Source organism: Anas acuta, chromosome 2 (assembly GCF_963932015.1).
Source record: "Anas acuta chromosome 2, bAnaAcu1.1, whole genome shotgun sequence".
Lineage (NCBI taxonomy): Eukaryota > Metazoa > Chordata > Aves > Anseriformes > Anatidae > Anas > Anas acuta.
Window position 1 is genome coordinate 31,997,981 of NC_088980.1, and position 23,786 is coordinate 32,021,766.

The following is a 23,786-nucleotide window of genomic DNA, read 5'->3' on the forward strand; positions in this document are numbered from 1 at the left end:
AGCATGCTCATGAGACAACACTGGCAGTGAGTATCATCTGTCACCCATAAGGAGAGTGGCAATATTTGGCTTCTTGTTGATTTGGGGCCATGCTCTCCTTTCTTATGCTTCCTTTAAAGAGAACAGGCTAAACAAGAGAACAAAGACAGAAGAATGATGTGTCCAAAAGATGCATCTTGGGAGGAGGCAGACAGACAGGACAGTTCTTATTTTATGTCTTTTAAGAAAGCATTTAGGATTCTCTGTTGTAAAATGAGGTGGCCATCATTTATCTAGTGTACATCCCACTACAGATGGATGAGCAAAGGCTGTGCAGCTGAGGTTCTCATGAGCATCCAGTTGTACCGGTTGTACTATTCAGTGTTCACAAGCTAGGTTTCCCTGAGGAAATTAGCCTTAGAGGCACTGTTTACATGACCTGTCCCAGCTCTGACCGTGTTTTCTAGGAATGGTAAGTCTCTTTTCAGTGGAATTCTCTTTATTCTCTTAGCCAGTACCTCTAGCAGTGATGAATGTGCAGTCTCATAATGGGCACACCTCACAGGACTATTCACACAACCCACATTAAAAATGATTTTTCTTTTCTGATTTTTTACTCCCTTGAGATATAGAAATATCTTATCGAAGACAACAGAACTGTGTCAAAGATGCATGCTGTGCTCTGAAATTACATGAGTTCATTCAGTACTGGTGGCAGCTGATTTGTGTTGATGGAGGCTTCCCACATGTTGCACACAGACACAATTTGTACTTGTGCCAGAAATCATTGTTTCCCACCTGTGCTGTATAATCTGCTCCTAATGCCTATGACCTATTTTTAAAGTCTTTCTCTTTATAGCTGCTTATGTGCAGTATTTATAGAAACACCACTGAAATGGTCACAAAGAGAAGTGTGGACAACAGCCATGTATCGCTCTCTATTTTGTGGTATTTTCTTGAAATAATGGTGCAGCTATTTGTCATGCACAGTTACTACTCACTGGAAGAAATCGTGTCTTTTATCATTTATCCACAAGGAGCTGTTGTGCTCAGAACTGTTTGTAGCTTCTGCCGTCTTTTGCATACCTGCCTGAGCAAATGATATCTACTCTGTATCTTTGCTTTCACGGTAGAGCTGACTGCTCTGTTATCTGTAGTTTGCCATCAAAACTGCAAACAAAAACGTGATGGGAAAAACTGTCTACAGATGAAAGTGCTTATAAATTAAATATGCCATGCAACAGGACGTTCAGATTACAGACCATTTTTTAAACTTTAAAAGGGTTTTGTAATGGATGTAATATTAAGTTGCATGCAAACTACACTGAAGTTAGTAAAACCCAGCTGTTTTCTAACAGCATAACAAATAACAAACCCCAGCAGTTTAATCCAATGAAGGATTAATTAATATGATCTGAAAAGCAAATCACATGGTGGTTTTCAGAAGGGAAACTGGCATTAGAGCAGACCTACATATATGTAACATAAAGTGATAGCATTTCTGACTAAAGAATAGTTGCAAAAACTGCTGAAGTATCACATTAAACTGGTATCAGATTAAACTGGTAATTGAAAGTTGCAGTCTAAAGCCTTGACAGGCATTTCATAAGATCATTTCCTGAGACCACAAATTATTGTTTATCAATCCAAGTATTAAGATACAGTAGCAGGGAAATTTCCATTGTGATCAATCAGATTTTAGTTTGCATATGTGCAAATATATCTGCCCATATAAGACAGAGATTGCAAAATGCCCATATGAGGGAAATTGCACTCTCAGTGTGAATAAATGTGGCATCTGCCAGTAGATTTATCACTGCCATTGTTCCCCTGTTCTGTCCCTGCAGAGAGAGGGGGAGCAGAAAAGCGTCTGTATCTTGGCCATGTGCTATATGCTAGTCTGCCTTTTCTGAGCACGCAGGGTAGCATTGCTTTCAGGGGCCTGCCTGGAAAGCATTGGCAGACTGACTCTAAGCAGAACTCTTTGCTCAGGGCATGGGTCAAAGGGGGCAGGAGAAGGGTGAGGAATTAACATGAAAGGCACAGATTTTCTTTCAGATGCCTTTTTTCTCCATAAATGCTATAATTTTTTTTTAGATCTTTGCGCATCTGTTTGACTGAAGGCCCAACCCATTTTTGCTTGAGATGGGGTTAAACGCATGACTTCCCTCCGTGCCTTTTCACCCGTTGAAGCTTTTCTCTCAGAAGAAATGATATGCCATATGAAAATATAACTCTCCTAGTAGAATCATAGATCAGCAAAATAGTGTGAGATGGCCATTGGTCTAATAAGAGACATGTTCTACAGGTGGGTACTCTCGTAAGGTTTAATGGCCAGCTGCGAGCAACATCTGCAGGAATTTCAAGTGAAAGCAATACATATTTACTTGTCTTCCTCATTTACATCTTCAGGCTGAAGAGAGAGACTTAAAATTCATTGTCCCTTAAATATGTATCTATCCCATCAGAAAAAGCTCACTGGCACATCAGTGTCGATAAGCATCGGGTACATGTGCATCATTTCAGTCCAGTTTACCCAAACTTTAAAGTATACCTCACCGTGGGAGTCCATTAGAGCCATGGGACTTACACAAGCAGTTTGGAGTCCTTTTTCATTGCTCTGTCACAGTAAATCCTTACCATTTCTTGTGCTCTGTCCCTTCTACAACTCACTTCTGTGCTCCTTATGGTTCACAAAGGAAGACATTGTGGTTATTCTCCTGCCTTACCAGGTGTGCTGGTGCCATAAAGCCAGCTAAGCAAGAAAATGTTTGTAGGGGACCCCAAACAGAATCTTAGAAAGATTGAGAGTTACCAACACGACTGCCATGGCTCTGTCCTTACCCGAACATGCCGACTTTGTGCCATGCCAACTAATCCAGCAGGGAAATGCAGAAAGAGGGTACAAAGGGAGCTCTGGATTTCAGAGGGGGAACAGAGGTTTGTCTGGCAATGAGGTGAAGGAGGTGGTAAGGGACGTGTGTGCAGCCCTCTCCTCACCCCACCACCCCCGGTACGCAACCCCAGGAGCTGCCGGCCTCAGTGCAGCCGTTTAACAGCCTGGTGGTGGGATGACGGAGAGTTCTTGCCAGATGGTTTTCTTTACTTAGATTGAAACTAGCTTCGTGTTGGTGGCTCTGTCTTTCACAGGCTGCAGAAACGGTCACTGAAGTGGCTGGGAGGATGCTACTAGAGGTTGTCAACATCATTTAACACTGGCTATTTTTTGATCTCAAGTGGTGCTACTGTGCTGTAAGAGTTCTGTCCAGTGTATGAGTGGTTTTATCACTGCTGAATGAAGGCTGTTCCTGAGGCTACCGAACTCAACATGTTTTAAAATAAAGCTCATATGGTGTTAATTGGCTTGATTGCATTAAATACAAGATTATGTTTTACTAGCAAAGTGAGCGATGTAGGAGACATCCTCATCCCTGAAGAAATAATTCCATGCACTGCCTGCTTACACATCTCCTGGTTATTTGACAGTGCTCACGCTTGGTTGCAGGCTCTAATAAAGCAGATTGGTTTATTAAGACAACCTGGGCCATCACTGGACATACCACATGTGGCTATCATTGTGACACACACCCCACACAGAATGACTTTAGCAAGCCTCCTGCCTCCTTTCATAAAAAAAAAAAAAAAAAAAAAGAACAGGGAGCTCCTCCTTTTCTTCACAGAGAAAATTACGACAGCAGATCTGGTATTGTTTAACCAAGCTTGGGAGGGCTGGCAAGGACTTCTGGGGATCTTACAGTATGGAGTAGCTTAACTCCCCAAGGAGTAATTTTATGCTTGTTTCAGATTTAGGAATAATAATTATATTTGAGCCATTTTTCTTTAGCTCTCCGTACTAACCATTAACTGGAACATTGTGCAAGAAAAGCCTCTATTCTTGTATGTTAACTGATTCTTTGTTTTGCAACTCTTGGCATCACCTTATGGTGTCCAATTCTTAACCCAGCTTTGTGTATATCTATATATAGATAATAATAATAACTACTCAAATAAAGTTGAGTATATCAGTTGTGCACGTATATGGATTTTGAGGCTAAAAGTTTTCAGTAAGCAGAAATGAGCAATCCGATGTCACCATTGTTGTCAGTTGCTCTTCCTTTTGTTGATTGTTTTGGGATAGCACTGATGCCAATGTTTCTGTAGCTTTTGACTGAGTTTTTTGTGTGTGTTTGTGTGTGGCATGTTTTAATGGTAAAATAGATGATATTAAAAATAACATGAATATAAAATTATATGCATATTCATAAAATATAAATTAAAAATCAAGAATTTCACTTTTGGGGATACATTTCAAATCGTTTTACTTTCAAGCAAATTACTTATTTTAATGGCATACAAAGATGCGATAGAGTTTATACTGTGGCTAAACCATCTTTTGAGAAGAATCTTTCAGTGGGCTTGTGTTTTTATTTTATTCTTTTATGGTAGTGCAAGCTACAGATTCAAAAAGCCTAAGAAAACCATTAAGAATGTACCGTGCTAGAAAATACAGGTATTTCAATGCACTAACCACTATACTCAAAAACTCCAGTAGCATGTTGATACTTCTGTACTCTGGAGACTGTGGTTCAGTCCCTGTTGCCCAAGGTTGGGCTGAGAACTTGAACCGCAGTCATTTAGCAGGAAGTTTATACTGCTTCAGACTGTGCCTTGGAATATTGGGGAGCCTACTGTGGAAAAGGAAACCACAGGGAAGGGATTAAAACAGTTCTGCATGTGTATGCCAACATACACCACCAATTCAGTGGCCATGACCAGTAAAGTTTCACCGTGGGAGGTGCCAGTGAAGGTTACATAGTCAAAAGTAGTACCTGGAGGTGGTGGCAAAGAGCTTACGAAGACCATGGCAAGGGAGCAACATATATAGTACCTGTTTAAAACGCACCAAAAAAATGCATTGCATTTCATGATCCACCTATTTATTTATTCATTTATTATTCTTGTTCTTTTTGCTGTCTGTGTTGTGGTCCTCTTTATTGTTTCAGAAGTTTTATCTTTATTTGATTTTTTTTCTGTAAATATTGAAGTATGAAATAGAACATAAGTGGTTTAGCTGAAGCAGAAAATAGCAAACTTTCATAATGAGACAAGTAATAACTGTGCACTGAGTGGATTTCTGGGAAGTAGATTCCCTTAACTCTGCCACATTTTTTTTTTTTGAAAGTACAATATAGCATCCTGAAAATATTCTACCATGGAATCCACTGTATTACAAGAAGGAAGGAGCACTTTCAATCTAATATAACGATAATAGGTGAAGGAAAGGTACAATCATCTATCATGTAATAGTTGCAAATCTGTTTCTTTGTTTGACATTTCCTTATGTCAAAATAAGGCCTAATTTCCTCTGGAAATTAGAAGTGGTTAATAGTATAATACAGTAAATAATACATAGTAGATACACAGTAAATATAGTACATAATACACTAAATAATTATTTCTTATTATTCATTTCACCTTTTTACTTTCTTCTCTCCATTTTGGCAAGTTCATGGCAAGATCAGTAGCCCTTGAAAGGTTAACTGCATTAATGCTTGTCTTTGAAGGTGCTGTTTTTTTTTTTTTTTTTTTTTTTTTTTTTTTCCTGTGGAGACAACAGTGAGCATTATAGAAATCAGTCTTGCTTTTTTGAGACATGTTTGTGTCTTTCTACCCTTTGTTAATATGATTCTCATTTAGAAACAGGAACTGTGAAATATGCTAGGGAATAAATAGATCTCTTCTAAATAGCTATTGTCAAGGAAGAGCAAAGGAAATGAATTGTGCGAATTCTTAGAACCGAGTAACGTTTATTTCAGAAAAAGACATACTTCTCAGATCAGAATGGCTTTTGCTTTACAAGTAAGTTATTTTTTCTCTGTCTTTATAATAATGATAATGGGAAAATTTGCTACAGCAGTTTCTGCATATGGGAGGTTGTAGAAGTCTATTTGATATCTATTTAATGTATCCATTAGCTTGATATCAGAATTAGAAGAGCCAGCAGAGTTTTAAGCTTGGGTGGATGCTGCATTGAAGTTTGTGTCATGTGAGCCTGCTTGTCATTATCAGAATAATCTTGATGTTGTAGAAATGTTTTGAACTCAGAAACACGTGGAACCAAACACAAGAGGAAAAGATGCACTGTAAATTTTCAGCAGAGGACTTTATTTAAGGGGCTGGAAGGTTTAGTGGGTAAACTTCCATCTAGTCTCTTATTTGAGAGAAAGGTGAACAGCCGGTCCAAAATGGAAAGGTACAAGATAGGTTTGAAGAAGACGAATATCGCTTGAAGATCTCATGCAGAAATAACTGAAGCGAGCACCAGTTTCTACCTGCTGTGCAGTGCTCTGGAGTAGCTCAATGTGGACAGCCATTTTTCAGGAACTGACTAAATTCTGAAGAATCTTTCATGTAGTTTACGCACAGGTGCTTTCTCAGGATATTTGGACTATTCCAGATTAGCATTGAGTATTTTCACTCAGTTCTGGAGCTTCTTCAGCCAGATTTCAGAGTGACTGGCAAGGCTTTGTGTGTGTTTTCAGATGATTCTGAAAGGTTATTATTTGATGATAGTCAAGAGGCTCTGTTTCAGTGGGTTTAATGTGGAGGTTTTAATGGCAGAAGGGACTTTAAATACTGATTTTTGTCCAGCATTTATTGTGATATTAAACTGTGTATGTGGTTATATCACTGGGTCCTTTGGCTTGTGTTTGGGCTTCAAAAGCTGAATATGCTGTTGTAGATTGTAATTTCCAGTCAAAAGTTAAACTTTTCAGGAATCTTAATTTAAATGGTTGGCAGCAAAAATGATGTAAGATGATTCAACAAAAGGACGTCAAATGATTCCTAATGATTTACTTGTAAACTGTTCACTGTAATAGCTTGCCAATATCAATGGAAGGGGTCATCCCACCTAGTAGTGTTGGTGGTCTGTTCCTTATACCACAATAATATGCTGTCAGTATAAAAGTATTTGCACAAAATGTTGTCATACATATTAGGTCATATATGTCACTGTTGACAAACAAAGAATCCTTGATCTTCTTGTTCCAAGGAGTTCAGGATCTACAGTTGTTCAGCCTTGTGACCAGGAGTCATGCAGCATTATGGCATTTCATTTGTGGCCTTTGTAGAGGTAGCTGATAACTATTGTGTGACACTGTCTGAAGTCAGCCTTCTTGTAATTAGTAGTGGGATTTCAGCAACTTCATTGCAGTCTGAAATTAGCCTCTTTACCAGTGACCTCTAAGGTGAGGTGAAGCAAGCTAACAAAAGCGTATAAAAAAAAGTGCAAGTTCTGGAGGTGGGTGAATTAAAAGGTAGGTAGACAGTGACATTTGGCCATTTCCCTTTTTTTTAAAAGAAAGGTCATCTGCTAGTTTTTTTATGGTTTTTGTCTTGGAAGGTAAGCCATTCATTTTACCTGTATTCAAAAAGCATTTAGGGTAAATCCTTGAAAAACCCTGTTCCGTGTGTATTGTCTATCAATTTAATTTTGTTTTTCCTCTGGCAGATGTAGTTATGATTGGAAATTAAATGGAATTTTATGGATGTATAAGTGAGCTCTTTCTAAACCAAGATCTGATCAGTTTGTCACTTTGGGACTCTTGAGTTGTGGAGAAAGTGAAAAGTAATAGTATCGGGTATTGGCTTTGCTTTGTGGTGTTTCATCAGGTGCATAGCTCTGAATTGTCAGAGAAGCATTCACATACTTGGAGTAAGTGAAATCAGTGACACCACTAGACCCTCCTTTTGTTCGTGACTATTAGTAATTCTCTAAATATTTATGCCATGTCTAGACCTGTGCTTTCTGAAGAGGTGCTTCTGTCTGCAACAAGGAGGAGCTGCTGGTGGTGTAGCTTTTGTGGTAGTTTTAGGAAATGGTGTTTTATGTTGGTGAATAGGGGGAAGTCTGCTTCATGCAGTATATTCTTCAGCTTCAGTTCCTATGACATTTCATTAAACATGGTTTATGGATATACTACCATGGTCTCAGCATACATTCAATTAATTAAACATTATTGTTAACAGAGAGTTCTGGGCTAGGGTTGTCTACAGGGAAATCCATAACAGTAGAAATTTCAGTTCATGTGTTTACCATCAGATACTAATTCAGGGAAGAACACCAAACACAAGCATATCTAAAAATTAGCATAAATAACCTTATTAGCCAAAATAATTTCCCATTTCCTAGCATCATAATTCTGAGAAATATAAATGTGCATGACATAAATATAAAAGCCATAGAAAGTGAAGCTGTACTTTCTGGACACATCAGAAGTTATTTGCATTTTATTCCTACTTCCTTTAATATACTCTATAATATTTTCTATGTACTAAAACTATTGAAAATAACTTCCTGGGAACTTTTGAAACACTCTGAGTAAGAGAGAAGAAAACTCAAAACCAGCCTGATTACTGCAGCCAGGAAGAATTTTAAAAATATGGATAGGATTAAGTCAAGCTCTTTGTTTGGCTAAGAGTGTTGGAAGTGCTTCACAGTAACATTTATTGACTTCTGTTATATACTTGTATTCTTGCTCAATTTTGTTATTTTAAAAATTGCTTTGTGGAGTATAGTATTCGCAAAAGAAAATAGTTTCCTTAGAATAGAAGCTTTTAATAGTTTAAACACCTACTTTGTCAAATGCGTAAAGGAAGAGGAAAAAAACAAACAAACAAAACAACAGCAACAACAACAACAATTTCCCAAATGTATCAGATGTGATTCCTTATGGAAATGAAGCAAAGATTGAAAGGCCATATGCACATTTCTGAGAAAGAAAATAAATGATACTGAACAGAAGAGCCTAGTAAGGAACACTGCTGCTGCAACTAACATGCACTGATGAAAATTTAAGGATCCAGCCTTCTGCAGTGCACTGATGAAGTCTCAGACTATTCCAGTTTTTCTCTTATAAAGTGAACATGTTTGATTTCTATATGGTACCAAGCTGTCTCAATGATTTGCAGTCAGCATGACAGGTTATTTCCATGGCAAAACTTGAGTTGTGCTGCTTTCTCCCAATCCTAATATGCAATGCAGTAATTCCATAACATATTGTTAATTCTGTCTCACTGATTGCAAAACATTCTGCTTAAAGTACAGAAACAGAGCATCTACTTTTGCGTTGCTTTTTGTATTGCAGAATCTCAGTTTGTGATGACATTTAAAGCCAGGTTCAAAGGCTCAGTCAACAGAACTAAACTGCAGTGAGCTAAGATTATTTTTTTTGTCTTAATTCTGATGAGATGGAATTTCTATTCTGAATGATTAATGTGTTAAGTTGGGAGGTGGAGGTTTCAATATGACTAGGTTTTATTTAAATGATTTAGGCTGAGATTCTCAAAGGACCCAAAATGTTTCTTGAAGAGTAATTTTGAATGCTTGACTCCATTTAAGCAGTCATTTTAGTATGCATGTTCCATGCCTGGTCTGTAAATTTCTAAAATTTGAGTAGAGTTCCCTCCGATTTTTTTAGACTTCTTATTATGAAATTTAATTTCTGGGAAAACTTGCTTAGGAAAGAATCTTTCATTTGAGAATGAAGAAATACCCATTGGCTTGACTGGTCTGCTTCTCAGATGAGTTGAGATGAAGAAAGAAACAACCAACCCACTAGTAAGAAATGGACCTACTGATATGCGGGAAAAGAAAAATTGGTAATAACTTTTGTATTTCCCTTTTTCTTAACTGTGTACTTACTAAGTTGCATCAAAATTGTGTAGATTTTTTCTGTTACGGTTGTTTATTTTGACAGAACAGAGGCATATTTCTTAGCAATGTCTTGTTGCATTACTTTCTGGAATATTACAGAATGCAAAACTATTACTCGGTATTTGTTTAGAATAATAATAATGGAAAATGTATCCAGGCAAAATAACAGTACTATCATAATGATCCCTATAGGTTAGTTTTCCACTGCTCAAAAATTACAAATACAATTGTTTGTAAGAGAGAATAGAAATGTCAATTTCTTTCCTATACTCACCATCATAAGTCCACAATTCTACCTGCTGATTAAGATGACTTAACTGTAAAGAAATTGAAGACATACTGCTGTATTTGCACTTTTAGGTCGAGACAGCATATGTCTGAAACCAACTTAAAAGCATGGTAGTGACTTGAAGTCAAATAAAGAAAGAATAGTAAGTTTGATGGAAGTATGATGCATCATTCTAATGATGTCAAATATTAGTATTTGAATCCTTAAAATGTAATTAATCCAAAGTCATGTACTAATAGGAATTTTGTTAATGAACATTTAAAGAAAAAGAGTGATCTTATATATCAATAAACTAAATCCCAGTTAAGCTTTACTTTCATAATGTTTCATATCCAAGTATAAATGGATATAAACTATGCTATTAGTAATTTCTACCTTTCACAGTGCTTTTTTGGTTCATTGTAAGCTTCTGATTGACTAGGAAAATAAGATTGACTCCCTCTGGTGGCTGAAATCAGGCCTTTACATTCCGGAGAATGTTTTCCAGAGATCTTTTCAGTCTGGACAGTACAGCCCATGTATACTATTTCATGTTTAGTGTTACATTATTATAGAAAATAGCAATATTTCTTCTTTCTGTCATACAGAGTGCAGTGTTGGTGGTACTTTTGCCATCTGAAAGCTTTGGAAATCCTGGAGGATATTTACATCACATGGTTCCAAGGAACCCAAGTATATTGTCAAAGTGAGCTAACACTTTGGGCACAGTAGGATTGGAATCATTTACTGTGGTGAGAAGAGTCGAAATAGGAAAGGAGGAATTGAGATAAGCAGAGTAATATTGATGATCATCTGTCACAAAAGTACAAGAACTAGATATTACATCTCTAGTTTAGGATTTTCTTCAGCTCATGAAAATTATTGGATCTTAGAAGTAAACAGCTAATTTATTATCATCATCATCATCATCATTTGGCCAAGATACCGTTTTGTTATAAAATGGAAGATTTTTATAATATTTAGATTACAGCTGTGAACCTGAGATGTCTGTCTCCTTTTTTCAAGTAATTCCTCCAAATCCCAACTGACAGAATGGGAGAGAGAGAGACACTTCTTTTTTGTTATTATTTTCTGCAAATAGTTATGGTTAGAATCTATACACTGTAAAATCAAAACTGTCTTCACATTAATAAGCCAAAAACATAAGTAAGCATCCTGGAAGACTGGCATTTCCTTCATTATGAGTTCATAATGCTTTTTGTGTATTTTATGTAATCTCTTTTACTGGAGAGCCTGCCTTATGTAATGTCTTAGTAATGGAAATGCGGCCATCTGCATGGTAGTCAAGGTTGTTCTCTGAAAGATATGCTCTATCTGCAGCAAAAAAAATAGATTAAATCAAGACCTTTAAAACCTTCACAACCCTTTCATCAAGCTAAGATGAATATTCCTCCAGAACCCCCCTTTACATTCTTTAGAGCAGCCCATCTTTGCTGTCTATTGACATCTTAATCCATCCAACTTTGTGTCTCAACAGCTGCATAATATTCCCATCAGCTGTACTGCCATTGTTTTAATGTCCTTTTTCATCTTCTGCCACTCCTAATTCAATTCTGCAGCCTAACAAACTACCTGGTTTGCTTTACATCACCATTATGAATTTGTTCTTTACCTTTCATTTCCCCTGCTTTCCTTCTAGTGTTTTTTTTTCTTTTTTTCTCTGTGCATGCTGTAATCTCTGCTCCTAGGTATCAGTATTCCAACAGCTGCACTTATAAAAAATGGCAAGTCAGGGATCTAATATTATTTATTCATTTTATTTGTGCAAGTATTATATTAGCAGAGGAGGAGAGACTCCCCTGACTATGCTGCAGTCCAAGGCAAGGTGGTATGAAGGGGAGCAGAATGCCTGCACCATTCACAAGTCTAGATGAGATGTAAACAAAGTGGAAATCTATGTTCTGGATGTATTTGGTACCACCTGCAAAAGCCTTATATTGTCTCTGAATAGGACATCAGGAAAAGATGGTAACAGGTCTCTAGAAAATCTGATGGTGCTCTTTCAGTCATCTTTAGCATCCTGGAGGGGTTCGTACTCCATCTTTTAATGTATAGTAATACTGATACAACTAAAAGCATATCACCTTTTTCTTGTGTGTGTAGCATCCGTTTTGAAAAAGGAGGTGAGAAGTATCTTTTGTGTCATGTCTGCTCTTTGCTTTTTCTGAGCATTTTAGGATATGATGCAAGAATTGTGCATGTATGCAAGTGCATGGCCACAGCGTCGTATCACACATGCTTGCATTTTAATCAATTGATTAATTAATTGTAATGATTTAATGAAGTGACTAGCAGATAAGCTGGCACCTGTTGATTTGGACATGGATTGTACCTACGATGTTCTGCAACTGCAAAGCAGTGTTACTGCAAATCAAACCTTATTTGTCATCCTCAGTATGATCTGGTTGGGGGTGGTACTGATCCATGTGCAGAAGATACACAGCTAAAGCAATGCTATTTTGTAATCTTCCCTGTCTTTTCTTGTATACCCTCATCACAGGTGTGGACACATTATGGTCAAATAGATTAACTCCATACCATGTACTAACACCATCATTAACACCACTGTATTGTGGTTTTAATAATACTACTACTATGCCACAGACTTTGGAAGAAAGCTATGTAGAAATTCTACATTTTTAACTACGCATGCATTTGTCTTTGTCCTGTTTTTCTCTTGCCTGCAGCAGAAGTATCCAGAATTCAGGATATTCAGATTCCTTGCATATATCCAGAGGGCGTTCTCTGGAAAGTGAACATGGGACTTTGTGCTGATGAGTGCAGAGAATGCATGTGTAACAGTTCTTCAGATGAAATATAAAGTAACTCAGAAACCCAAATATAGCTCAGCTTGGATTTCTTGATAACAGATCATCCCAGGTTTGAGTTTAGAAGTGTTTCACATTCTGATGTGATTTACTGGGCACATTTGCTTTTTCTCCTCTGACAGAAGTGGTTGGCCTGATATTTGCATGAACTCTGGCAGGCTAATAAATGGAACTTTCACTCATGTATTCACTGTAGAAGAAACAGCAAACACTAACATTAAAAAAAACTTCTTGGCTATAACAAATTAGATGGCATTTATGTTTGTGTTTGTTATGACTGTTTGACTCAAAAGCGTATTTGCAGAGAAGGAATCTGATTTTAGTAAATCAATATAATAAAGCCTTTGATTTTTTACAAAAGCCAGCTAGCTGTAACTTCAGTGTTGGTATTTCAAGGCCTCTCACTGATATTTTAGAAGTTTGTGGTTGTTTGAGCTTCCTTTCCAGGCCCTGGGGAAATAAGAGAATGGTAAATCAAAGCCCAGATCACTGTTTGCATTTATTTTACTTCTCATTATGACATGTATGCAAACACTTAAAAGAAATGGGGAAAAGGTATAATCATGATAAGATGCCTCTTATAGAACAAAAGGGAATGCATTTCTAGTCTAATTTATTACACTTCTCCTTAATAACATAAAGTCAGTTGAGTGTCTCATCAGATTTGACAGTTCATTTATACTTCTAATTCTGTGATAGTGCTGCTAAAATGATTACTGAGTCCTTAAATATAATCCAAGAAAATAACCATAAAATATTTTCTCTGATCTGCAATATATGTTAATTTCTTGTGTTTTTCCTTTCCAAGTGAGGAAGTTTTAAAAGTACAGATTGCAGTTGGGTACTTAACTGCCAAAAAAATTCATTGTGCTGCCTTTGAAAAAAAGTCTTCCGTTTGTATTTACTGTCTCCTTTCTGTTTCCCTTGCCTGTGACAACCAAAATCCAGACTATGATTAAAGAAGTATAATTAATCAAAAATATTTAATAACATTGAGTGAAATATAAATGGCACTTTTTTTTATTTGGGTGGACCCCTTAGCTTAATTTTGAGAATGGAGAAAAAAAAACTGTTGATTTTAAATATTGGAAAAAATATATATATTGCAAAATCCAACTGCCATCCAAAATCCAGATGCTTTTGTCACATTAAGGATATTAAAATGAGATGCTCTCAAGGCCATCTTTCTTCACCCCTATACTCGTGAGAGAGATTCTGGATCAAGCTTCTCGGGTGGCATAAAGAAGCTTCGCCTATATTGAAGTCAACAGAGGGATGACAGATTATACCAGCTGAGAATTGATGTACAAGAATTTAGTCACCAAAGCTGGAATGATAAAAGCATACCATGGGAGGTAACCTAACCTTTCACAGTTTATTGAACATCTGACTTCTGATTCTGTACTGGTTATTCTTAAAATTTCAACTTCTAGCTCCTGCATTCTGTAGTGAAGGTCTTGTAGTGGCACAGCTTCCATCAGAAAGTTGTGACTTGTGGGAAGTAGGCTCCAAATTAGGAAAATTTTCTGCAAATTAGTATGTTAAGCAATTGCTATAGTGGTTTTCATGCCAGACTCCATCCTCTTTAGTCATGGCTGTTCAAAACCAAGTTGCCCACTTAATTTTCCAGTATGCCCACAGCTGACACATTGCTCTATTAGCTCTTTATTTACACTGGCTGTGATGGCAAGCAGTGCCTTATCATTATGCCAGGACTGCTCTTAGATTACAGAGTGAGCAATGTTCCTGTAACACTGCTTTTCAACAGGGAAAGCTCTGCCCCAATGTACTCAGAAATTTTAAATCCTTTCTTTGTGCCCCTTCTCTGCTTCATTACTGGTGTCTTATGGCTTTCCAGATATCAGTGCTTTTCAAGTCCTGAATGATGTGGTACATAAATCTAGAGAATTCTGTGTTTAAACTGCAATGCAAATATAATGCATTGTCTTCATTTTCAGTGGATCTTCCATCTTTCCACTATTTCAACCTATTTTCTGTAAATTCCTTAGCCATCTGATTATGTCATGATTTACTGGTGGCTAATCCTGAAACAGGAGGGGTTTTCACTTTCTCTGAATCAAGAGGTCAAATGGAGGCAGTCTCTTTTACACTAAAATGTGCAAAACTGTTCTGTTTTTCATTTTATGAAAAGCATATGAAAACTATGCAAAGTACTATACAACTTAATAAGCACTTCAGGTGGGTTCTGTTTTGTAGAAGAGAGTTCAAAGGAGTAGCACTAGTATAAACTGCTCTCACATTCTTTTTTCTTTGTAATACTTCACTGAGTTGATGTTTGGGATGTGGTGTGCTCATTTCTTGGCAGGATTACTCTTCAAAATTTTACTTGTTTTTGTCTGTTTTCAGGAATACACTTTTATTGCCTAATACTGAAGTTGTTAGTTGGAGGAGCTTGTCTTCTGTCTCTTGTCACATGTAATTTTAGTTTAGCATTCCAACTTTTGTAGGCCTCCTTGCTCACATCATAAACCTTAACTGCTTCTCAAGTAAAATGCTGCCTTGGATGAATAAGCAGGAACAAGAGTCTAACCAGCTTAATTCCCTGTTCTTCTCTCCTGTCTGCCTCCCTCTCCTAGCCCAACAGCATAGTCAGATGTGTGAGAAATTCCACTGTGAAAGGGTTAATTTGAGTCCCTGCAGTCCCTGCAAATTAACACAGTTCTCCTAATGTAAGAATCAAAAATGCACTCTATGTATTCTGGTAAGCAAGTCTACTAGAACTCTTCATTACATCTCAAATGAAGAATGACAACAATTCAACTGATTGCAGCAGCCCTTCTGTAGGTTCCTGTTTTTAAAGATGGCATAAATGTCTGCCAGGACAGGTAATTGCCAACAAAAAAGAAGTGGGCTGCTTTATTTCCTGCTATTTTCTTTTAGCCCTTGTGATTCAGAAGATTCGTGTATTTTAAAATACCGGTGTTCAGAAATTGAAGCTAGTCACTAGAAACAAGCTTGAAATGCTATCTCTTAGTGAAAGACTTACCATTTTTCAGTGATTCCCATTTTAAGAAATTGTTTCAAAAAACAAGGCACCAGGGTTAAAACAAGCTCTTTTTATCTCTTTTTAAATATGCTACAAGTCTTTAAATATACTCAACAAGCATGACGTTTTCCAAGTATCTTATTTTCTTTACACAGAATATCAAAAGCACTGCAGGAAATGCAACTATGGAATATAATTGATATGGAAGTTTTCCCGAGACTATTTTTGTTGTTACATTTCAAGATAAAGGCCACTGAGTTTTTATACAAAAAGAAGGGGGGGGGAGAAGCCTTTGCAGTTACTTATAGCTGAAAATTAAGTATTATTAAGTATTTTTCTGCTAAAATTTTGACATTTTTCCTGGAATTGCTGACACTAACACTTCATTTTTAGTTTATATTCGGCAGACTACTGTCATATTCACCACAGCTAACTTGAGCTCAGAAGAGAGTCTGACCTTAGTTATCTGTAGAGGGAACTCCCTGGGCTTGCCCTGTAGTCAGCAGAGATGTTGGGAAGGATCGTCTCCAGACCACAGCAGAGAGAGAACAGGGCAGTGTCCCACCCTGAATTGTACCCACTAGGACCTCGCTGCACTGGTGACACCAGGAATCCTGCAAAACAGGGCTCCTTCAAGTGGAGGTGGTCTTTATGAACCTATTACACGTATTTCTTTCCTTACCCATCTTTTTCCTTCTTTGGCTAACAGCTTGATGCATCAGTTGTTGGAAGTTCTACATCCCACTGCTTCTTGTGAAAAGTTCTTGAAAGTGGAGCGTGGTGATTAGGCCATTCCTTTTTCTACCCCCAAAATACATTTATCCCAACGTGGATGGGGTGAAATACACGTACACCCTTCCTTGTTGAGAATAAACATTCTGCATCACCTTTGGTCTGTCTAGTGTTACAGTTTTGTCAGGGTGGCGGGGAGGAAGATGCTTCAGCTAAAATTCAAAGCTGTTAAAGACACTGATTCTGATTCTCTGCTCCATTACACATTTTTCACACTGATGTAACTCCACAGGGCTTCTTTGTCTCTTCCTTGTCAGCTGATAACAAGTAAGAAGAATGTAAATGGCCTGTGGCATCAGGCCCATGTAGCAGGCGATAACACAGTATTGTTTGGTAGCTTTATGGCTACTTGGTGAGAATCATCTGGCTGAGGAGGTTAACTATTATCAACTTCACTATTAACTGTTAGAGTTTTAAGACAGCCATTACCACCAAAAGCCAATAGCTGCTGTGTCAACAGTTATTAGTAGAATTGGAGGTAAACTTACTGTTAGCAATATTTATGACAGGAAATACTGCTTGTCTTTATTTGTCAGTAAACATTGGCTTTTAAATGACATGAAAGATTTTATATAGATTTCTATGTATTCAAGTTTCTAGGAATACTTTAATGTTTATTTTCTCCTGTGTTAACGCGCGAGTTAAAGTTGAATCTGATGAATTAGGTGTTCCAGTATTAGATTTATTATTTGAGTGTGTAAAAATTCTTGAAAATCTGTATCTTATCAAACTGAGCTTTCAGTTCTCCATTTTACAAATTGTGGAAGGAAATTTCCATTGTTAGAAAAGTCTCAAGTCTTCCCCTCACAGTTACAGAGAAGAGCTCTTAGAACGAAGAGGTGGGATGCTCAGCAGGAGTAGGAGGTGTAATCAGACTGACTCGCCATGAGGACTTGTAGGGGTTGATTTGTAGCCAGTATCTGCAAAATCAACTGCAGGGTTCGGTTTGCAAACACTATTGCAAACCAAACCCTGCAGGGTTTGCACGGCTCCGGTTACTATTATTGCTCCAAGTAAGGCTTATTATCCTGTCACAGTAGCTGTAAGAAAGTCCGTCTCTCTACTTTAAACATGATAAGCCTTTGTCACCTACATTGCAATTAATGTTAAAAATAGCAGAGCGCCTATGATAAGATTGTGACTTGCAGGCAGCGAGCCATTGTCCAAGTGCCGGAGACTTATCTGGAGGGGCAGTGAGCCTGCACAGCACTGTCAGTTTGCTGATTGCCATTTCTCTCAGAGTTTGATGAAATATTCATGTCTTTGCTCTGCTCTCTGCAAGCACTATTGATTTCTTGTATAAACGCAGCTATATTTAGTCTAGACAAATGGAATGTGGATTGCTGCTGAATAAATGGGATGAAAGGCTGGGGCTTTGCCTGTCCGTTTCTCTTGGTCTGGGGCAATTATTTATAATCAAGAGTAGTTTTTGTAAGTTAAAGGTGATTTTTTATAATTTAGCGATTAGTCTCAGAACAAAAGTAAGCACTTAGACACAATCATTCTATTGGGATAACAGGTTAAGAAGACAAATTATGCTCTGAGGTTTACAATCACAGTTGCTAGGATAAAAAAAGAAAAGGAAAAAGAAAAAGAAAAAGAAAAAAAATCACCTAGCAAATGTTTCCAGAATATTGACCATGAGAGAATACGGTCAGTAAAAGAAATTCATTGCCTCACATTTTTTTGTAAAAATATGTTGTATACTTGTATATTTTATGCCAGTAGGTGTTATTGTGCAGTAGAGTTCAGTTCTGTCTGTTTGCTACAGTTTCAACTTCTGCAGCTTTACTGCTCCTGTTTGCTAGATTTTTTCACTGCTTCCCTTTAGTTTTCTTGTGGAATACAAATACAGGTATAACAGAATAAAATGAGAAAAATGTGTAGTATGGTCATTTCCTCACATCATGTTTGTTTCTAGTTAACAATCTTTTTCTGGTTGAGTAGCAGGAATTGCAGTTAATGTGTTTGTATTCCACTGTCCTCTAGTGGATGGAATCAGAACTGCTAAGCACTGTCGCAGACCTGTGTTATTTTCCTCTTGTAAAAATGATACTTGCTAGTTTTTTTGTTCTTTTTTAACAGGTACAGTTATGCTCTGTCTCATCTCTTAATAGGAAAACATGAGTTTTAAAAGTATTATAGTGAAAATCATCAAATCTCTCTCTCTTCTGCTGTTTTTCCGTTCTTTCTGTTTAAGTCAGGAGATGGAAGCCCACAGGCTTCTTCATTCTTCACTTTAATGATGGATTAATAATATATACCATTATGGCAGAAAATTGAAATAATCTAACATGTTTTAATTTTCTTGCAAGACATGCATAGAGTACGGTGTCTAATCTACTCCAAGCACAGTGGTGATTTTCCAAAAAGCTGTATTAATCCTTCTCATGTTGTGTGTCCAATATTCTCCTGTAATTTCATGTGTGTTACTCCTGTGGGTTTGCTACAAAGCCAGGTATATTATATGCAATAGCTATCTGTCTGTAACACCATCTTTGGATAATCTACACGCTAGCTTTCTATTTTAGAAAATGTCTTTCAACCCAGAAAGAACTACAGGCCTTCACATCAAGCTGAAGAAGTGCCCACAGCACTTTGTTGTTAAGCATTCTTACAGTCTGGGAGGTTCTCACTAAATAATGCTCCTGAAGGCTGAGACATGGTTTTAGAAGTGAATTGGTTGTTAATCTATTTAGCAGAATATTAATCCAGGAATATTCTTTCCAGACATTTTCTGGAAAATGATAAAATGGTTTGGAAAATCTCTGGTTGCTAGTAGAAATATTAGAAGTTTGCATACTGTATAGTTTTCATAAATGTTGGCTCTGTACATTGAAGGAGTCTTTGAGTGAAATTGTTCTTTTACCCAGTAAGAATAATCTCTATTCTGCTTCTCCAGTTATATTTAACATGTATATATTTTGTTGTTTTCCTTTCTCAGTGGATGTGAAGTCGGAGGTTCCTGTGGGATTAGAGCCTATCTCACCATTAGACTTGCGAACCGATCTCAGGATGATGGTTCCCATGGTGGACCCAATTATGCGTGAAAAGCAGCTACAGCAGGAGCTACTTCTGATCCAGCAGCAGCAGCAAATTCAGAAACAACTGCTGATTGCAGAGTTTCAGAAGCAGCATGAAAACCTGACCCGCCAGCATCAGGCCCAGCTGCAGGAGCACATAAAGGTAGCAACATTTTCAATTTTTCCCTCAGTATATTAGCAAACTGAATATGCTGAGACAGACTCAGCTAAAGGGAGTGTTCCTGTATCTATGAGATGGAGTGTGAGTGCTTTTTCCTCTCTGTTTGGGTAACAGAAGCATGTTCAAGCAAAATAACTGCCAGCAAGTTGTTCCCAGCAGATCAAAGTTGTATTATAACACTCCCCAAACTCTTGAAGCCTGTAAATCCACAAAAAATCAAACTACCGATTTCACAATGTTAAATTTTCAGCCTGACTTCAATATGGCTGTCTTTTCAGTGTGAGCAATTTTGAGTATATTAAAAGACTGCTTTTTTGGCTGCTGTCTGAATTTATACCCACAAATCAAATCAATAGACAAGTACATAACATTTGCATTTGTAAAACAGAGGTAGGCCAAGCAAACTTCGTGTTTTCACCCTTCTCTTAGCTGCCTCACATAACATTAAAAAAAAAAAAAAAGATTTGTGCAATGGTAGGACTGCTATAATGGATTTTGGCTGTGAATTTATGATCTTGCCTTTCTTTTTATTTATACTTTTTTTTTTCTTCTGATCTACTTGCTGTTATATTACCATGCTAAATTTCCACTGGACAAAGCTGACAAATGCAGCTGAGCACAGCAGCCAGGATTTGGTGACACACTGGCAAAGTGCGTTATGCAGTTTCCATGCATTTTTGCCAAAAGAGGAAGATGAGTAACTACAGCAGCCAGCTGCTACCTGATAGTAGAGTTCATTTTAGTGACAGCTGGTAATGCACTATGCTGCTAAAAAGACTGGAAAGGCAGTTAGGAGGTAAAAAGAAGTGTAAGCACACAGAAAAGCACTAATACTCAGTTATTTAAGGGGGTTATTTTGGCCAGGATTGACCTAGAAAACACTGCAAACTGCATTTTCTCATGTCTTTTTGTTCTGTGCAAGCTACAACAGGAACTCCTAGCCATTAAACAACAGCAAGAACTTCTTGAAAAAGAGCAGAAACTGGAGCAGCAGAGACAAGAGCAGGAGCTGGAGAGGCATCGCAGGGAACAGCAGCTTCCTCCTCTCAGAGGCAAAGAAAGAGGTCGAGAAAGTAAGCACCAATGTACCGTGAACCCTAATATGAAATTAATATATTCCCTTATATCTTCTTGCAGCTGCAGTGGACAATGAACAGGGATCTGAAGCAATTCTATTATTGTATGAAATATGCAACTATAGAGTAGTCAATGCTGTGCTTGCAGAAAGGCAGAGCCACCTGTTGCACCCACAAAAACACACTGCTCTTCTGTGTGCAGATTTGCAGAACTTCAGGAAAGCACCTTCTTGGCAGACCTGCGTATATGCCTCTCAAGTAGCTAGCTCTTTTTATAAAATCAGAAGGAATTTGAAAGCATAAAGCTTCACTTGAGAATTTCTCTCTGAAGAGCTTATTTCTCGATACAGAAATCACTACCAAACAGCACGCCATGTTACTGATCAAGTAATTTGAGCATTGTCTGAATGTCTTTCAAGTCTGAAAATATAACAAAGTGTTTAAGAATACCTTCAACTGAGACATCTAAATACTTCTGCCTGAGTTATAAGACCAATGTTTTCAAACTGCCTTGTGTTTGGTTTTGATACCATTTCATGAGACCCAACAAAGAGTTATTTGTAGCTAATACATATCTGTAAGGTAAATGACAGATAAAAAGGATGCTGTTGGAATTTGGTGTTCACTAGAGGGAGACAGATACAAATAATTCTCTTTTGTCAGGTCAGCTTAAAAATTATGTTGCAAAAATAGATTGTGAATGTATTTAAAATGAAGATGCCACAAGGAGACACTGTTATTTGGCCTCCTAGTTGAGCAAAATGTATTAACTAACAGAGACAAAACGAGAAAAGTGTTGTACATAATGCTCAGGGGGATCGTACACTCTTGCCTTTTTTTCTTGGGTGGAAAACTATTAGTTCAACAGCTGTGGGTATACCATACTGTAGACTAGAAATTAAAGTGTCCATGGTCTTACATTACTTTGGTAAACAATGAATCCCTGAGAGCATTATATCGCTGTCAAACAGAGCTTTCAAATAATTCTTGTTTAGGTGGCAGCGGTGGTGTTATTTTCACATTCTTTGGGGAAAAGCGAGGGGTAGATCTGTTCCTCTGTCTGCAGAAAGCTTTTTTGGTGGAGCATTAGCAATCTGAAGTTGTTCGTCTATCCTCCTCAACCTGGTCTAGTCGGGTTCCTTGCTCTCTGCAACATTAATAATTTTCAAACCACCAGCCTAATGACCCAGAAAGGCAAGGGTGGAAGAAGCCCCAAGGATCCTATAGGTAGTGTGAAAATCAGCATCCATACAAACAGTTGGACTTCATTTACACTTATGCCAGAGGATGGGCAGCAGTGTGAACTCCATGGTTCCCTTTACAGTTTGATTTCTTGCAGCACTTGTGACCCCCAAGCCCAGCCCCGGCATATGATGCTGCTGATCTACTTAATGAGTAGAGGAGGGAAGAAACATACAAAAAGTGGAGTTAGGATCTGAAACTGAGGGGTAGTAGAGATATTTTATGGGAGCAAGGTCACTGGGGGACATGCTCACCAGCTAGCTATGCTGTTGGGTAACCAAATACTTAGAGTATCAGTATTCCCTGGTGCTACTACTTTCAAAGAAACATTTTTTTCTTCCCTTTTTTATCACTGTTTGGGGAAAACTGAAATAATTTTTGTTTCCTTTTTTATGTCCTTTTTTCAAAGAATATTATGACTGAGTAAAGAAGCCTGCCCCATGCTGGAAGTAGGAATCAATAGTTTAACCTGACACTGACATGCCCTGCTGATTTTGCTCTTTTGAGCTAGTGACTGAGAGAGGTCAAAATGCAGTGTGTCTTCTGTTATGTTGTCTTTCTGTCATTTTTGTGACATAAGAGTAGAGTTATCAACTGCAACATGTTTCTGTAGTCCATCTTTCAGACATCACAGGTAGAGGCTCTTGAGTGGCATGAATAAAAAGGCTCATTTTTGACTCATTTTTTACAGAATTCTGCTCATAATCAAACTGTTCAAAGGGCAGATTTGCTGTGCTATTACTATCTTTTTACAAAAAGAAAAACCAGTCTTCACTGCTTACTCAAAATGTCCTTTTGTTTTTAGTTCTGTCATTGATTTTGGATTTGGGAATTATTAGGAAATGCTCTAAATTCTTTAGATATATCTGGTCTTGGATAACTGGCCTCATCTACTGATGAAAGATTCTTTTATGACTTCACTGGATTTTTGGGTTACGACCAACTTCAGTCATCTATAGATAAACACTAATCCAAATGTTATCTCATTTTGACTGATTTACACCAATATTTTTTTAATTTACAGCACTTTCAGCAGCAAGGATATGGACTGTTTTGTTTGTTTTTTGTTTGTTTGTTTGTTTTGTGATAGATTTTTTTTTTCTTTAAAAATGTAATTTTTAAAGTAAAAATTAGATATGTTTAATTCTGTGTGTCATAGGGGCAGTGGCCAGTACAGAAGTAAAGCAGAAACTTCAAGAGTTCCTGTTGAGTAAATCGGCAACAAAAGACTCTCCAGCAAATGGGAAGAATCATTCCATGAACCGCCACCCCAAGCTCTGGTACACGTATGTTCAGTGTTAGGCTATTTCCTTCCCCTGTTGAGGTATCTACTTAAACTAGTCAGAAAGATCCTCCAGCAGGGATGCTAAGAGTTTAACTCCAGAACAAGATGAAAATTCAGCCAAGAAGTTAGCAAAAAGTTTGACATATCTTGTTGAACTGAAGAGTACTCAGTGGGCAGTGATAACATGACAGCTGTACAGAACACGATGGTGTCAGAAATTTGTATAAACCTTTTATTTAAACTGCTTCATCTCTTGATGCTATCATGATTTTCCAATTACACTTGATATTTTCCCAAGTCTCTTCAATTTTTGCACTTAAAACAATTTGTCTTTGATCTGCTTGGATTTTGAATCAGTGACAAAAC

At 37.5% G+C, this 23,786-nt stretch overlaps 1 protein-coding gene across 21 annotated transcripts in view; it reads left to right on the plus strand.

Moving 5' to 3' along the window:
* The window catches only part of HDAC9 (histone deacetylase 9), a 476,309-nt gene that overhangs the window by 223,573 nt on the left and 228,950 nt on the right, over window positions 1-23,786 (plus strand). For 12 of the 21 annotated variants that reach the window (XM_068674122.1, XM_068674124.1, XM_068674117.1 and 9 more), the window contains 3 exons: window positions 19,558-19,799; window positions 20,740-20,890; window positions 23,295-23,421. In XM_068674122.1, coding sequence (XP_068530223.1) covers window positions 19,558-19,799; window positions 20,740-20,890; window positions 23,295-23,421 — 520 coding nt within the window. Of the gene's footprint in view, window positions 1-14,145; window positions 14,170-19,557; window positions 19,800-20,739; window positions 20,891-23,294; window positions 23,422-23,786 lie in introns of those variants that run through there. The other 9 variants (XM_068674138.1, XM_068674118.1, XM_068674135.1 and 6 more) reach the window with 4 other exon arrangements.